Source organism: Glandiceps talaboti, chromosome 2, assembly GCF_964340395.1.
Source record: "Glandiceps talaboti chromosome 2, keGlaTala1.1, whole genome shotgun sequence".
Classification (NCBI taxonomy): domain Eukaryota; kingdom Metazoa; phylum Hemichordata; class Enteropneusta; family Spengelidae; genus Glandiceps; species Glandiceps talaboti.
Genome location: NC_135550.1, coordinates 25,362,170 through 25,378,742, shown reverse-complemented (window position 1 = coordinate 25,378,742; position 16,573 = coordinate 25,362,170). Strand labels below are relative to the sequence as shown.

At 34.9% G+C, this 16,573-nt stretch overlaps 3 protein-coding genes across 4 annotated transcripts; 1 reads left to right on the top strand and 2 right to left on the bottom strand.

Moving 5' to 3' along the window:
- The first annotated feature begins 192 nt into the window (after positions 1–192).
- LOC144453837 (dynein regulatory complex protein 8-like) lies at positions 193–3,643 on the top strand. The gene is made up of 5 exons (XM_078145205.1): positions 193–249; positions 890–974; positions 1,858–2,010; positions 2,441–2,550; positions 3,121–3,643. The coding sequence occupies exons 1-5, from the start codon at positions 216–218 to the stop codon at positions 3,234–3,236; spliced, it is 498 nt and encodes a 165-aa protein (XP_078001331.1). The 5' UTR covers positions 193–215; the 3' UTR covers positions 3,237–3,643.
- LOC144453836 (delta(3,5)-Delta(2,4)-dienoyl-CoA isomerase, mitochondrial-like) lies at positions 3,486–9,125 on the bottom strand. 2 transcript variants are annotated; one of them, XM_078145202.1, is made up of 8 exons: positions 9,023–9,125; positions 7,841–7,970; positions 7,368–7,456; positions 6,065–6,186; positions 5,525–5,638; positions 5,032–5,174; positions 4,727–4,877; positions 3,486–4,390 (listed from the first exon to the last, which is right to left on the bottom strand). In XM_078145202.1, the coding sequence occupies exons 2-8, from the start codon at positions 7,960–7,962 to the stop codon at positions 4,301–4,303; spliced, it is 831 nt and encodes a 276-aa protein (XP_078001328.1). In that variant the 5' UTR covers positions 7,963–7,970; positions 9,023–9,125; the 3' UTR covers positions 3,486–4,300. The 2 variants fall into 2 exon arrangements, with proteins under 2 accessions (XP_078001328.1, XP_078001330.1); XM_078145204.1 differs by lacking the exon at positions 9,023–9,125 and adding an exon at positions 8,317–8,339.
- Positions 9,126–10,633: 1,508 nt separating this feature from the next.
- Positions 10,634–16,501, bottom strand: LOC144453835 (delta(3,5)-Delta(2,4)-dienoyl-CoA isomerase, mitochondrial-like). Its single transcript, XM_078145201.1, has 8 exons — positions 16,364–16,501; positions 15,464–15,620; positions 14,948–15,036; positions 14,389–14,507; positions 12,753–12,866; positions 12,336–12,478; positions 11,846–11,996; positions 10,634–11,310 (listed from the first exon to the last, which is right to left on the bottom strand). The coding sequence occupies exons 1-8, from the start codon at positions 16,413–16,415 to the stop codon at positions 11,215–11,217; spliced, it is 921 nt and encodes a 306-aa protein (XP_078001327.1). The 5' UTR covers positions 16,416–16,501; the 3' UTR covers positions 10,634–11,214.
- Between the last annotated feature and the right edge of the window lie 72 nt (positions 16,502–16,573).

Genomic DNA, 16,573 nt, shown 5'->3' with positions numbered 1-16,573 from the left:
TCAGAATTTTTGAAGGAATAATCGTGCAAAATAGTAATGATAATGAAAAGATGCGCGCGCCATAAATGGACCAATCACAATCATTGTCTTTTACATTTGTGCCCTTGTACCTTTGGCGGCCAAAACATTCAAATGAGCAAGTCATAGCTCAGAATCTTGCGCACGCGCTCTGTAGCGTTGGTAACCCATTTGGTAACCCAAAAGCAACAACAAATATGGCGGCTCCCGCAGACGAGAAAGAAAGTGCAGGTACGCTTTACTTGAAATTTGAAGATGAACTTGTCTATATTCATAGGTTGTGAAGTTAGACGTAATAACAGAATAGAGACTACGACTAAAAGGCAGTATATATATATAATACAAATATTGTAAAGTACTCGTTTACCATTGAAACGTCAGAGTGCGTGACACTGGTCCTTGCCCGAGTGCAGACTTACGTACGTTACTCATGTGTAAATAAGTCTGTGATACACAGCGTGAAAATTCGAAGGTCCAGGCCATTATAAAAAAGCACGTCTTTCCTCATTGCAAACCCAAATTCAACTAATAAATTGCACTTTTCTCCAAGAAAATGTCACGCCATACATTGACTTCATTATATAACATATACTTTAAATACCTGTGAATGTACAAACATTTTTTTATAACTTTTGGGTTGTGTACAACTACAAACTGTAGTTTAATTTCTCATTTATGGTACCGACGGTGATACTTCCATGATGGTACAAATGTTCCATGCAATGTAAAAATCTAAAACCCAGTAACCTGTATATGAGGATGACCAAGTACATGGCAAGTCTATGTCATTGTCAATATTGCAGTGACCCAAACACCAATAAATTATATGAATTTGATTATGTAATAATGTATCGCTTCCATTTCTTGACAGAATCATTACTTGCTGAAATTCAAAAGAAGATTACAGATGCATTTGACATATTTGACCATGAATCCAATAAAACAGTAGATGTAAGGTATGGTACAGTAATGTGATGGAAATATGTTAACATTTGTTATTATGTGTTTATATACTGTGTGAAATTATATCTGATAACTAAAATGATTGTGATTCTTGCCAAAAATGGTAATGTCAATTTCTATTGGGTAAGATGTGTGTATCAATAAACATGAAGACAACACAATGTGCCATATGTGAAATATGAAAAATAGTGTTATGCACTGCCAGATTGGAAAGAGAAAGAATCTATTCTCATTGACATAATATTCACTCTGTGAACAAGGACATATTCCAGCTAGAAACCCATACATAGGCATAATCATCATTAACTGTAACTTTAATTGATTTCATTCGTGTTGTTGTACTTGCTGTGTATTTATAATAACCTGGGGAAAAACCAAATTGAATCCTCCAGACAAATGTTGAACTTGTTGACAAACAATTCAACAGTACTGTGCTGACCATTTATTTCTACTCTTTACATACCAGTCACCAGTGTCAAGTCAGTGTACCACACAATACTATCAACAATCAGTAATCAAGACTGGTAATTCTACTAATCCTAAGTTTCCGGTAAAGTTTGATACACATGTATTTTTATAATGCAAAATTCAACAACAAATAGTGGAATAAAACAGCTACTGAAAATGGCCCACTTCAATACTTGATAATAGTTTGGCCAGAAAATATATGATACACTGATAATACTGTGGATGTGAAATTTACCTGACTTCCTTGTCATTTCGGCAGGACCTCCATACAAAACTATTGTACCGGTAGGTTACATTTATCCCTGAGAGTTCTGTCTATTGTATAGCATTTTCTAAGACCTGTACAAAAACACTGCTGACAGATATGATGGAAGAACTTACAAGGGCTGTGTATACTTGACATTTCAGAGAAGTGGGTACAATTATCAGATCACTGGGATGTTGCCCTACAGAAGGTGAATTACACGATTTGCTGGCAGAGATGGAGGAAGAAGAACCAACTGGTTATATCAGATATGATAGATTTCTTCCAATCATGACAAATGTTCTCATGGAGAGAAAGTAAGTCACTATTGAAATGTTCTAGAAATATTACATCAGAGAATCCATGGAGGTATAAGGGGAAAATCTCCCCTAAGTTATACCTCCATGGAAAATCTAAGTATTTTTGGGTTACATTGACAGATATCAAATTATCCCGAGTGGTTCCCGTTTGAAGTTGCTATGCTGCCATTTTGGATTGCAAAGACCACATAATAAAATCCAAGAAACAAGAGTTTACTATCTACTATCAAGAGTTCTCTCTCATTCATTTTAGCACAGTGCCCCCCCCCCTCCCCTGCTTGAAATAATAAGCAAGTATTTGTATTATGATTATAATGCTATCAGTATTTCATGAAAGAGAACATTACAATATTGAATAAAATCACAACCAAACATTTTTTTAGGATTTCAGATTTGATTGACATTTTATCTTATATCATTGTTGCAGATTTAAACCCGCTCCAGAAGATCAGATACTAAAATCATTTGAAGTTTTAGATACAGAAAAGAAAGGTCATATCACAGTAGAAGAAATCACAAAATATATGTCAGAAGAAGGTAAGATGATGATTTTGTTGATAGAATTACATTTCTGGTAATTAGTGGTAATTTGCTCATATACAGAAATCACAAAAATTATAGTTATACCTTAAAAGACAACATAACAACAGTGTCCAGATACCAGCAATGTAACCACAAGAAAAATTATCACCTTAATTACCGCAGCAGGACAAAAACAAAACTTATAGAATATGTGCAATGATTGGAATGACGTAAAGTATTTCAAATGTGTCTTTATCAATATCGACAATGTGACTATGTTTTCTTAAAAATTAGAATGGGATAGTTCTAGTGAATTTGCATGATCTATGCCCCAACACAATTCTGACAGTAATCAGAAAGACTTTACTATTTGGTGAATTTTCAATTAATGGAGTAATTGTTTGCATTTAACTATACAGTATTTGATTACTTAAGGTTAGAACACACAAGTAGTTCAAACACAATCATGTACAGTATTTTCCTGTCACATTCAAAAGTTGTATTCAGTGATTATCATAGACAGGGAGACAAAAAAAATAGATATTCAACCTTAATGTCATTTTTTGAACTTTGAATCATTTACAGGAGAACCTTTCACACAGGAAGAACTAGAAGAAATGCTGTCAGCTGCTGTTGACCCAGATAAAGGCTTTATTTTATACAAAGACTATGCATCTATGATGGCAGTAGATGAAACATAAATTCTTTCATTCACTCTTCACATCTTTTAACTCTATCACTATTTCTTGGTGTGTACACTGACAAGTAAGAAACCCTTGTCTATGGTGTGTAGAAGCTATTAAATGTGTGACATTCTGACATAGCAAGAACAAAGTCACAGCCGGGATCTATCCTAGAAGCCTGATTTTGATTTCTCCATAGTATTTTTTGAAGAAGAAAAAAAACAAGCAAACAGTAGTTTGAATACTAGTCCATCCATTTTCTTTATTATTCACATGTATATTTATAACATCTTGGTAAAATATGATCTGAATTGTAAATAACATTAATAAAAATCTAAAATAAACTGAAATGTTAAGGTCCTCTATTATACTAGTATTGTAGGAGTCATTTGTACATGGCTGTTGAGAAAGTGATGTGAAGATATGTTGATACTGTGCATAATACAAACTCAAAGTACATGGGTATACCGTATAATGCATATAATGCTTATAATCTTATTGATGTAACATTTAACATTTAACATTTATTTCATTTAAATGGACTTTAATTCAAACTTCTTGACAGAGCCGGCTCATGGTGTGAAACTAGACAGATTCAAGTCATTTTTATACTGAATTATTACCGATGGTTCTGAATGGCAATAGGAAGAGTTGTTTTGTTTTTTTCATTCAAATGCATGAAAGGTCAAATCAATATACATGCCTAGCGCCTTTAAGTGATGTTTACTGTTGATTATCAGTAGTCTGAAAGGTTCAGCCATTGCTCCACTTATGTAATCACACTCATGAGTGAGCGCAGAAGGAACGCCTGGATCTCTCAGTCTAACTGTTGATGTAATTTAGTAAAATCTTTCAGAAGATATCTCTGTGAAGATAATGTCTAATGTTCTGATGCATAGTTTTAAAATAATGCTTTAGTTTTCAATAATTAAACGCAAAACGATACTCTCACTTAACATTTTGTCTCTTCCTTGTGGAAAGACAAATCGATGTTATGTTTTTCCATATTAGATATTAGGTTTTGTGGGTATCTGTAACAGCTTTGTCAAATCATTATGACAAACAAGCTATCTTTATGCATGTCACAGCTTTGAATAAATAGGTTTCTCCTTGTTCATATTAGCTTGCATAGATTTCGTAATGTCTTCTGTCTGAGTAACGTTCCATGTACTCTGCAATCAACAAGGAAATTTTTATTCAAATTTTTTTATATCCCAATGGAAAATTACAACATGAACATCATAAGAGCAGAGGGCAGTTAATACTTCAGTAAATAGTATAGGCAATAGTCTTAAACAATGAACAGAGTATCAAATCAGTGCATTATGCACACAAATATATTCAACTTTCAAGCTAGGGAGTAGATGTTAGGGTTTGGAATAGACCACAATTGGCCAATGCTCACAGTATGCTCTAAATAGTTCCAGGCACTCAATATATTATTCTGAAACTTACAATGTAAATTGTGTTACCGGTATATGTAAATCACTAATAATGATAATACATACCACATAATCTAGACTGTCGGGTACAGAATGGTCTCTGGAGTACACCAGGTTGACTTTGGTTCCTTGCACTGCTACAGGACTCTTACTAGCAATGGTCTCAGCTAGTTCTAATGCACCCTGTACCAATGATTCTTTGTCTGGATAGATTCGGCTGAAAATATCAAGTAAAACTGATCAACATTGGCACAGCATATACATGTATCTCATTGTATCTATCAGGATATTATGGATTATAGGTGGTAATTAATAATCTCAGTCTAAGAATTGCTGTGTGAAGTGCAGTTCATTTCAGAGAAAACCTTTACCTGACAAGTCCAAACTCCTTTGCTTCATTTGATCCACACCTTCTGGCACTATAACACAAGTCTCGGACGAAACTCTCATTGCCAATTACCTTGGGAAGTCTTTGCAAAGTTCCAACATCTGCTGCAACGCCAATATCTACTTCCTGGCGGAAAAAGTTAAAATGAATGACCATCAATTTAGTTAAAACAATGAATGTACAATCAGTACATAGTACAACATCATATTATTAACCTAAGACTACCTGCAGTATCAAGGCTTTTTGGCTTTTTACTCAGTATTTGCAGTACAGGAGTGGTACATATTTCAGTGAAGGAGAAGATCTCTTGTTCTTATTCAATGACTGCACTCTGACTGAATGGTTAGGGTTTTTTTATTCAAGACATTCTTCAGGACATCATTTGCACTACACCAAACACATCTGTATTACAGATAACAAAGTGAAAGTCTGAATATGAATTACACAATATACTGTATCATGTGTACATTACTCACCTTGACTTGAAACCATGCATCTTGTGAACACAGTCTCATATCACATGCAGTGATCATATCTATCCCACCTCCTACACAGGCATTATGGACGGCTGCTATAACAGGCTTGTTACACTAAAATATACAATCAGATGAATGGCAATGCAAGCTCATGGGTTTCCATGAAGCAAATTTGAATAAATCTCCCTTGCAAGTGTGTGTGTGTGTGTGTGTGTGTGTGTTTGTGGATGGGTGGGTTGGTTGGGGGTTAATATTGCAGATGACCGTTGCTTAGCTCCAAGGTAACCACCCCATCCCTCTCTCCCCAATTCAAGATACCCAATTCAACATAAATATGCTTTACATGCTGAGTGAATTTGTGATTCATCAATCTTGCTTCCTAATTTTGGAACAAGAATGTAACCAGAGCCAACTTGATGAAGTTTTCAGATATTTTAAACTGCATGGTACTGTGCTGTCTAAGCTAACAGACACAACTTAACACACATTTCTGACAATAAACCAAGCTGGCTGTTTAGAATATAGAAATTTAGAACTAACCTTTTCAATTGCAGTGAAGGCTTCCTGATATTTCATAATACCATCTCGTACTTTGAATGCAAGTCTGGCATTATCCCCAATAGTTCTTGAATTATTAGAAAATGCATCTGTGAGATCAAGGCCTGATATCACAAGAAAACAAAAAAATAAATGAATAAAAGATAAATTTCTTAAAGCAATTGCATGCATTTTAATATTCAGAGAGAACAATATCTTAAATGACACGGACATGACTAATTCAACTAAAAATTGAATTTGCACCTATTTTAAATTTTATTGATTTACTTAGTACACACAACAATGCTGAGGGAAATTACAAAAAAAGGACAATAAACTAAACTACAAAATTCTAATGATAAAAAATACAGAAAACACAAACAAATACATTCCAAATTAATCATAGTTAGAAATCAAATGTGAAAGGCTGTTACTGTTCTGTATTTTTACCTTTGATAAATTGGTCTATGGCTATGATTACAATTTTGCACAATTACTTTAAATTTGTAAGAGTTTTGTTCTGAGAGAGTATTAAAGTGGCCCATCTTATTTTCATCTCTTCAAAATAGTTCTCTTCTGCGGTTATTATATAGGAACACGACTAGAAAATGATTTCATCCTCTTTGAGTGATGACATGTTGCAAATTAATCTTTAAATTTAAAGTTAACATAATCTTTCATTGACTGGTATCATATTATATCTGACTCTTTCAGTTTAAGTTTGTAATCACTTGATCTAAATCTACTAATTAATTCTCCAAGTTCAGGATAATTCCTGTTTTGCAAATAAGCCTCTAGTTTGAAGTCGGATTTTAAAAGTCTATATATTCTTAGTTCATGAGTATTCAAGTTTTTCTTGTTGTTTTTCAAACTATTTTTCTACCGCACTATGAACTTAGTTTGAAGTTGATGTTGGATGTCATCCATTTAATGTCACTATTATATAAACTTATAGTTGACTTTATTGTTGGGTATACTTGAGGTCAGAGACGTTTGCTTGTATATTAAGTCATCCTCTTTGAAATTTTTACACTTTGGTCATACAGTTTCTATCAGTAGATGTACACTGTGGAATTACATCATAACATTACTCTGATACAGTTAAAGGCAATATCGGAGGTATCTGGAACAATTTATTGTCTTCCAAAGGGCCAACACTCTTTACCAAAATGTACAAAAACTGAGGCAATTTTTACTGCCTACCCAAGAACTATCACTCTTTACCCAGTTGTTGACGGTGTCAAGTTGAATCTGACCAATGAAAACTTTTGAAAAATGTTCAAAATTAAAAATATGTTTATCCGACCTGCTGTAAATATTCTACCAGCTGCTGTTAAGACAACCACTCTGCAGTCAGCATCATCAGATATAGTGTTGAAACATTCTGCCACCTCCCTATAAACAGACAATTGGCTATAGAGTCAAATTTCTTGCCACTGGTGTAAGGCATGTGTGTGTGTGGGGGGGGGGGGAGGGGTTCAGTTTTTTCCAGATCCTTTAAAATGATATGAAAATATTGTATAAACCAGAAGATATTAAATTGAACTGATCCCTTAGCTAAGTTAATTTCTAATAAAGAACTTATAGAAGGCTGAATGAAAATTTTTGGATCATGATCATACACGCATCCATTTTCTTTAAAATTATCACAATTTATGGTGGGCTTCATTGATGACATAGCATGTATATACATATCATTAAAAAGTAATGTCATATTGGGTGATTTATTAGTTTTAATTACCACATATGAAAGTAATTCTAAGCAATATCTCAGTTTACCTCCAAAATGTCTTGTTCATAGCATTTAGTTTCTTTGGTCTGTTCAATTCAACCCGGTAGATATACTCTTTAGGATTGGAGACAACCAATGTTTCAAAATTGTACTTTGAAGTAGAGGACATCTTTTAACCTTTTTGTGATGCAAGAGATAAAAAATCTATTTAATTACAAAAATGAAAAGAAATGTCAACAATATACATGTATGCAACTGTCCATCAATTTTGTATATCATCTTTTTGCACTTTTATTTGCATTTCCCCATTCTGCATCCTCACAGTATGTTCTCGTTGAGGCAATTGACACAAGCATAAACTGATGCTCAGTTTTTTCACATCATTTATTTATAATATAAATTAGTTTTGAAAATTTGCAAACATTTTCCACACAATACTTTGTGTCACATATGAGTCACTTTTTAAAAAATATGCAACATAATTTTTTTTAGAGAATCCCTTTGGAAATCAGGTAGATTTTACCTACTATACTGCCCTTAATTAACCGTGTCATTCAAAAGTTGGGTCATTTGGAACAGTGTGTTCCCCTTTTTATGTACCACAACGCGTATCTTCCTCTCTCTCTTTTTCGCTATGCCCTGGTATGAGTATAGCACACAAGGCTATTTCCTGCAAGCTCACCAATGCAACAGGCGGAGATTCAGAAATATTTACACACCTCAGTGGACTCATAATAGCACAATATTTATAAGGCTTCAGTTTATATGTTGGCTTGGGAAAATGAGAGCTATATCAATTTAGCCTAAAGTAAATATAAATAGCATAGTCCAAACGGAATAACTTCATTAAGCAGGAACTCGATGACGATATCTCTCTTCTCTTAGCTTTTTTATATAGGAGCATTGTCAGAATCCCGTAATCCGTTTGAAGCAGGACTATAGGTCAGTCAGCGACGACATTGTAAATCCTCATGTCTGAGAGCCACTACAAGTCTACAACAGTACTCTGGGCTTACAAATGTACACACTAGTACCAGCGTGCCTGGACCTGGGATTGGGATAGTCCTGCTTGCAAACGGAGTAATCCGGGACTCCCTTCTCCCTTCTTGAGGGTCGTGTCAGTAATATAGACCCGTGCACCGTCTACAAGCATAGGATCGGGAGTGGTAGAATACTCCTGATGTACAAGAATTACAGTCTGTAACACGATCTGTACAATTGAATCATACCTGACTCTTGCTTGGCTGCTATTCTGTAGTGTTATGCATAACTTCATGAAAGTTCAGACAACGTGAGATGAAAGCCCACCTGGACTTTGTATCTTGTGACTTAGACCTAAGTTGAGGTCAACTGAGGTCACGGTCTTATCACCACCACAGTAACTTGTGGGCTAATATTCTACTCAAGGATGGTTTTTACGAATATTCAAAAAACTACCGTCACTGGTGTCTGCACTTACACGTAAAAACTATATCACTTGAAATCTGGAGAATTTTTTTCAAGCGAGAAAGAAAAAAATGTCTCTGAACTTACTGTGTGTGACAGTAAAAAAGCAGTTTCAGTCACATCAGGGGAAAAAAGAAGAAAAAAATGTTATGAAATCTTGGCAAACTTTGGCACAGATTTTGACACATCACTTCCGGTGGCAGCAACTCAAATTACATAAAAGATATTTGTCAACATATATATTCAGCACCTTTGCAAAAATTATACTATATAACATTCATACTTACCCCTATATTAATCAATATTTTTAATATAGCACCCAAACGCATACTTTAATAGGTCATTTGAAAAATTTTCCAATGGCTCCCTCATTGCACTTTCTACTCACTTTAACCTGCTAGTTTGGAAATTTTGTTGATATAACCAATCATTTAAATAGATGGCTGAGATAATGTGAAAAAGGCTGAAGTTTCAAACCTGAACAGAGCACTAGAAGTACAGGCAGGGGATTATCAACATGGAATTTCCTGTCTGACAGACAATATTTGTTTGTTTGTTTTTTGCATACAACTAGAAGGTGTGAAAAGTGATTGATGGATAATTTGCATGTATGCATGTATGTATGAGGATACAAGCATCGAAGAAGTAAAATATTGATTGATATTGCCTAAAGTATAAAATATCTACATACATGTATATTACATGACACTACATACTTGGACCCACCCTCCCCTCCCTGAATTGAAGCGAATTGACAGGTATGGTTGTCAGTAGCATTTCAATATATGTAGCTTTAGTGTGAATCACTATTGTTTATTTCCACCGAAGAACTCACAACTCAGCATTTTGAATGCCGTCCTTTTGAAAGGGAAAATGCATGTTCATCAGAAAATCCTATGCCCTGATATTATGAAAGGAATCTTCCCTATTTGTTAATGTATATGCATGATACTCACAGCAACAATGAAAATGATCGGACATTTATTCCTGTTTACCAATATTGACTTCATGGGTTATCCTATAACCTTTTCTCTCTGAGAACACAGACAAAGCTAAAGATATGTTGGTTGCTTGTATGAATCTATCCTGTGCTACATGTAACTCGATTGCAAATTATGTAGTTTTTCTCCATATAAATCAAGATCATTTATTATAAAACAACCAAAGTTTTATCCACTTTCCTATTGTTATCGTATGATAAAACTCAAGCTGTAATATGAAATCCATATTTACCAATTGAGGTGTTCAAGTTGCTATTTGGGGTGAAAGGCCAATTCCTGTAAGTGTGTAACATGCCACAGATTAATGTACTTTCTACTTAGTAAATATCGTCATAACTCATACCAATATCTGATGTAACATACAACTCATTTCACAATTTCAAAACGCCCCTTTCTGTTTTATTCAGATGTACATTTATAACACAGTAATACAATTAAAATTGTGAATGTAAATGTTTCAAATACTGAATTAAATACATTCAGTGAATACAATGTTACACTATTTTATACTATAGTAATCAGTCCTGTGTGTTATTGTGAAACCAAACCAATTTTGTCAGTAATACACCCCCATCCTCTCAGAAATCATTCTTATGATTGACATAGAAAGTCAGTAAAGTAAACCACATGACAAGAATGACAACACAACTCTAACAAAGCATGCCCTAATTCCTTTATTACTATACATTGCATTGATAAAGATTTGAACTGGGTTTAACATTGAAAGTACATGTATAATTATGTACAATGCAGTTGTTAAGTACAACAATGTTGTATTCAGTAACAATACTACATATACATTGAAAGCTGCTACAAAGTTGTGTTACAACAAAGTTGTGTCCATTACATTGTAATAATAATACAAAGTTGTGTTCTTTAATGGTACTGCTAATTAATATAAAGTGTTTTATATATTTGGCATAACATGAAAACTTTCTTTGATTTCCAGGTCTCTTTTTCCGTATCCAGCAAGTTTAAAGTTTTGAAAAAACTGCTTTCTCTTTGTTCATGTTAGCTTGCATAGCTTTCATTATATCTTCAGTTTGCAACATACTCTTATTCCACGCAGCCTGCAGATAAAAACAGAGAAAACAGAGTAAACTCTTCTGCCACAGAAAAGTATCATTCTTACATGCCATAGCATTATTTCCTACAAGGGCAACAAATGGCATACTGAAATCCTCCATAGCTTCAAAGCAGTGCATGTTATACTGTTGCACAAAGAGGCCTGACGTCTTTTACAATGACCAAAAATACAAATTATAATGATTGGATCAGGCATTAAATCGTCTTTATTTGTAGATGGACTCATGATTATTGGTATTTCTACTCTTTCTGGGAATACTGTAGGTTGAAAACAGTCAAAAATCACTTTTCTTATACTTAAGCATTCCACTAAATATTACACAAAGCGTTGCATGACCCATAATGAATTCTAGGAAGTGTAGTAATATAGAGTTGGGTAAAAAACATCAAGAAAGAAAAAAGAAGAAGAAGAAAAGTAAGCAAATGAGAAAACCAAAGTTTAAAAGCTGGCTATGGAATTAATAAAATGTAGATAGTGTACAAATACAGCGTATTGCATCTTAGTATACTAATACATACAATGTATTCCAAACTCTCAGGTACAGAGTGGTCTCTGGAGTACACCAGGTTGACTTTGGTTCCTTGCACTGCTACAGGACTCTTACTAGCAATGGTCTCAGCTAGTTCTAGTGCACCCTGTACCAGTGATTCTTTGTCTGGATAGATTCGGCTGCAAATATCAAGTAGAAATGATGATATATTAGACATTGGGTTATTAACAGAAAATTGCTATAATTTAGATTAAAAGCTTTGTTATTTGTCTGGTGACAGGTAATCTGATGTAACCACAAGGGGTTCACAGAAAGCCTACAATAATCTAATATCAGAGTACGGAAAAAATCATGGTGCTCCAAATTTACAAATTTACAACCGTTCTATATTTTTGTAAGGACATGAATAAAATCCATCTACATCTCTGAAAACCAAAGATATTTTCAATGAATGTGCATGACTTCTCCACAGATTTCTGTATTTCCTAAAAATCATAGAAAGTGATTAGATAATGTACCTGACAAGTCCAAATTCCTTGGCTTCCTTGGCTTCAAACTTTCTGGCAGTGTAACACAATTCTCTTACCAAACTGTCATTGCCAACTACCTTTGGAAGTCTCTGCAAAGTTCCAACATCTGCTGCAAGGCCAATTTCTACTTCCTGTAGGAAATAATTATAAACAGTCATTTGGGAAATGAAATCACCGTGGCACAACAACAAATACTATGTCTACAAGTCTCCAAATACACTGTGTAGTTGTTGCAAACTGTCTGTATGTCACTGTTGTTTTATGTTGCTTGATTTCTCTTAGTAAGGAAATACTGCTTCTTAGATGATTTCAGTCTGACCAATATGATTTCCTCGAATTGAAATTTCATAATTGTTGTTCACAACAAATTCAATATAGATTTGATAAAATGTGTACATTACTCACCTTGATTTGAAACCATGCATCTTGTGAACACAGTCTCATATCACATGCAGTGATCATATCTATGCCACCTCCTACACAGGCATTATGGATGGCTGCTATAACAGGCTTGTTACACTGCGATATACAAAATGGATGAAAATTAGAAATTTCCAAAAATCATTACAATGGATTACCAGTACAGCCTTTGGAAAGTCTGCTTTGAAGTATTTTGACAGCTGATGATATCAAAAGTGGCATAAAGAATGCAATTTTTACATGAACTCTCCAACAAAGATATGAATGGCATAAAGAATGCAATTTTTACATGAACTCTCCAACAAAGATATGAATGGCATAAAGAATGCAATTTTTACATGAACTCTCCACAAAGATATGAATGGCATAAAGAATGCAATTTTTACATGAACTCTCCAACAAAGATATGAATGGCATAAAGAATGCAATTTTTACATGAACTCTCCAACAAAGATGTGAATGGCATAAAGAATGCAATTTTTACATGAACTCTCCAACAAAGATATGAATGGCATAAAGAATGCAATTTTTACTTGAACTCTCCAACAAAGATATGAATGGCATAAAGAATGCAATTTTTACATGAACTCCCCAACAAAGATATGAATGGTATCAACAAAAATGCAAGTCAAAGAAATAACCCCCCCATAAAAACAAACAAACAAACAAACAAACAAACAAACAAAAACAAACAAATACTAATATTGTGTCAGATATGTCAATGAACACCAAATGAAAGAACACTTGTTATACTTAGAATTGTGCTCCCCCCCCCCCCCCATTCTACTTTATTGCATCATTGAAGAATCTTCCAAAAAGTCATGCTGTAAAAACAATTTACTGCTATAACATTTTGCATAATATAGGTGCAAGACAGATTTTGTTGGACACATTGTTATTGAAGCAAGACAAAACCAAATGTAAATCTGTATTCCCTTTAGCCTAGACACTTAGCTATTTGGCTTGACAATGTTGTTTGCCAGAACTACTGTCAAGCCATTATGTCCAGTCAGATAGCCAAGTTTCTGGGTTATATGTAGTCTATCAGCTAGCCCTCGGATGTTCTTCCGATAAAATACGACACACAGCCGAACAAAGCTATCGAGGATGGAACATCCGAGGTCTAGCGAATGTCATCAGGATATAAATAACTGCCAATCAGAGAACCGTATTAACGACAAGCACAAACAGAGGACAATAGCTAAATTTTCATGCATATTCATCTTAAGGAGGGGCTTGTATAAATAACCACCAATGCGTTAACTGAAATGTGTGAATGACAACGTCTACACACTCATCAAACTCACAATTACCATAAACCGATAAGCCATAGTAATGACGTAAATGTGTTTGTCAACACTTGCATGCAGAGATTCCCCGAGGTCATAGGTTATTGAATATATTAAAGTATATATATGCATAGATGGCCCAACCCACCACTCAATGTAATCTCAATGGAATGTCCGGTCTGAAAATGACATTCGCTAGACTGTTCGGGCAGGCCCTCACATGCGAACTTTGTTCGCTTATAGTTATAGCATCGAAAGAAAGCCCGAACGTCTAGCAGCAAGACTAGGTTATATGCCCCTTGACTTTAGCAAAATATTGGTACACAACTTACCTTTTCAATAACATTAAATGTTTCCTGGTAGCCCTTGATGAAATTTTTCATTTTGAATGCAATTCTGGCACCATCTCCTTCAGAACTAAATATTTCAACATGGTCCATGACATCAAGACCTGTATTAACAAATAAATATTCTGATATCAGGAAAACCATCTCAGTTGCTAGGGAAGACTGACATTTTGTCAGCTGTTAGGGAAGTTTCTAACCTTGATATTCGTGTCAGTTGCTAGGGAGATTGAGTCTGTTTCTAACGTTCATGAATGGTGTGTTGTCAGTTGCTAGGGAAGACTGACATATTGTCAGTTGCTAGGGAGATTGAGTCTGTTTCTAACCTTGTCAGTTGCTAGGCAAGACTGACAGTTTACATCTGTTTCTCAACTTGATTTTTGATGAACTGAACAGATTTGTAGAACTGTAATACATTTCAAACAAATATAAAGTGTGATTGTTACACAAAACTCCAAAATAGTAAGTTACTTTGTAAATTCCACTATTGGTATATCTAACCTACTGTAAATCAGGCTCTATCAGATCATCAACCCTTATATCTAACCTGCGGTGAAAGCTCTCCCAGCTCCTGTTAAGACAACCACTCTGCAATCAGAATCATCAGCTATGGTGTTGAAACATTCTACCATCTCCCTAAAAATTGGGAACAAAAAGTATATTTTCCATTTTTGTCTGAATGCATTGCATCTTACCTCATACATTTTAAAGTGTTCTACTGTGACAACTGATAAACAATGTCTGACTCCAATGCACAGTAAACTATTCTGGTGGTAGTTCATTTTCATCTCATGTGGAGAGTGAGTAAAATTTAGTAGGTGTAGACAGTATTCATAATAAATGGGCCACATGTCCATGTATTTCCATTTCATTTTTGCTTGAATTATTTCTCTGTATTACATATTTACATATTGATGTTGCTTGCTAATCTCTAGAGACCCCCTAACTTTATGTTGTTTCATCAGGAGAGGACACGATCTTATTTACCATATCTGGTATATTCAGTCAAAGGGTAATATACTAATAATTGAACTGAATATGCGAAAAAGACCACATTTGTTACCTCCAAAATGCTCTGTTCATTGCATTGAGTTTACTTGGTCTGTTCAATTCAACCTGGTAGACATGTTCTTTAGGACTGGAGACAGCTAATGTCTCAAAGTTGTACGTTGTTGAAGACATCTTTCTGGCTTGGCAGGAGATTTGTGCCAGGTGGAAAACTGGGAATACAAATAAAGGATAATAATTATGTATGTATGGTGACTACTTTACAAATTACATAGAATCTTCCAACTACATGTCAAACCATAAAACTGTAAACACTCAATCCATACATCAACTCCACACTTAGCTGCAATAATTGTAGCGTCTTGTTGCGGTTTTGTGGGTTTTTTCGTCTGTTTTGGCGACTTTTTAAGTTTTAGTGTTAGGTGCGGGTTAAACACTAAAACTTAAAAAGTCACCAAAACAGACGAAAAAACCGCAACAAGACGCTACACCATTATTGCAGCTACTCCACACTGACATGAGCTGTGCGCGATAACCAAAAGGTCTTTTGCACCGTATCAAGCAAGAATAACTACACATTATCAGCTTCCTACACAGTCACTTGTGAGCTAAAAAAAACAATACCGTTTTTCGCGTTAACATCCGTGACGATGTTATTTTTGAATATTCGTAAATACCTAACCAGTAACCTAGCCATGGCATTAGTGCTAATAAACTAACTCCTTGCATAGAATATTGGCTCACATGTGGATATGGCTACCTACTTTGAATGATACCCTAATTATATACCATACTATTTTAATTTGTTCGTTCTAGTAAGTGACGACGAATATTTCCCTTCCTACCTACATCATACAAATAGTAAAAGTGTGTGACCTAAAATTATTTACGAAACTGACTCGAACTCGTCCGTGTCCATGGGACTCGTATGACTATTAAATGGTAAAATCCATACCTCTGGGCCTCGCTGTTCTACAAGCATTCAAAAGTGATGTCAAAGCGGCCATTTGGACTTTGTACTACGTGTTCAGACAGAAAACTCTGTGGTCAGCTACTCTTGATCACAACAGTGTACTCAGTCGTTGGACCGGCAGCTGTAGGTTCGTGCAGCGGTAGACGAACTGTGTGATCACCTGATCCGTCACATGACTTGCAGACAGCGTTA

Coding starts and splice junctions, on each gene's coding strand:
- LOC144453836 (XM_078145202.1), bottom strand. CDS start 7,962: ATGTCCTCTACTTCAAAGTACAATTTTGAAACATTGGTTGTCTCCAAT. Junction 6,187..7,367: donor TGGTAGAATATTTACAGCAG/GTCGGATAAACA, acceptor TTGTGATATCAG/GCCTTGATCTCACAGATGCA. Junction 4,878..5,031: donor AAGGAGTTTGGACTTGTCAG/GTAAAGGTTTTC, acceptor TGATATTTTCAG/CCGAATCTATCCAGACAAAG.
- LOC144453835 (XM_078145201.1), bottom strand. CDS start 16,415: ATGGCCGCTTTGACATCACTTTTGAATGCTTGTAGAACAGCGAGGCCC. Junction 15,037..15,463: donor ATGAACAGAGCATTTTGGAG/GTAACAAATGTG, acceptor CCCAATTTTTAG/GGAGATGGTAGAATGTTTCA. Junction 12,867..14,388: donor CATTTAATGTTATTGAAAAG/GTAAGTTGTGTA, acceptor TGTATATCGCAG/TGTAACAAGCCTGTTATAGC.
- LOC144453837 (XM_078145205.1), top strand. CDS start 216: ATGGCGGCTCCCGCAGACGAGAAAGAAAGTGCAG. Junction 975..1,857: donor AATAAAACAGTAGATGTAAG/GTATGGTACAGT, acceptor TTGACATTTCAG/AGAAGTGGGTACAATTATCA. Junction 2,551..3,120: donor AAAATATATGTCAGAAGAAG/GTAAGATGATGA, acceptor AATCATTTACAG/GAGAACCTTTCACACAGGAA.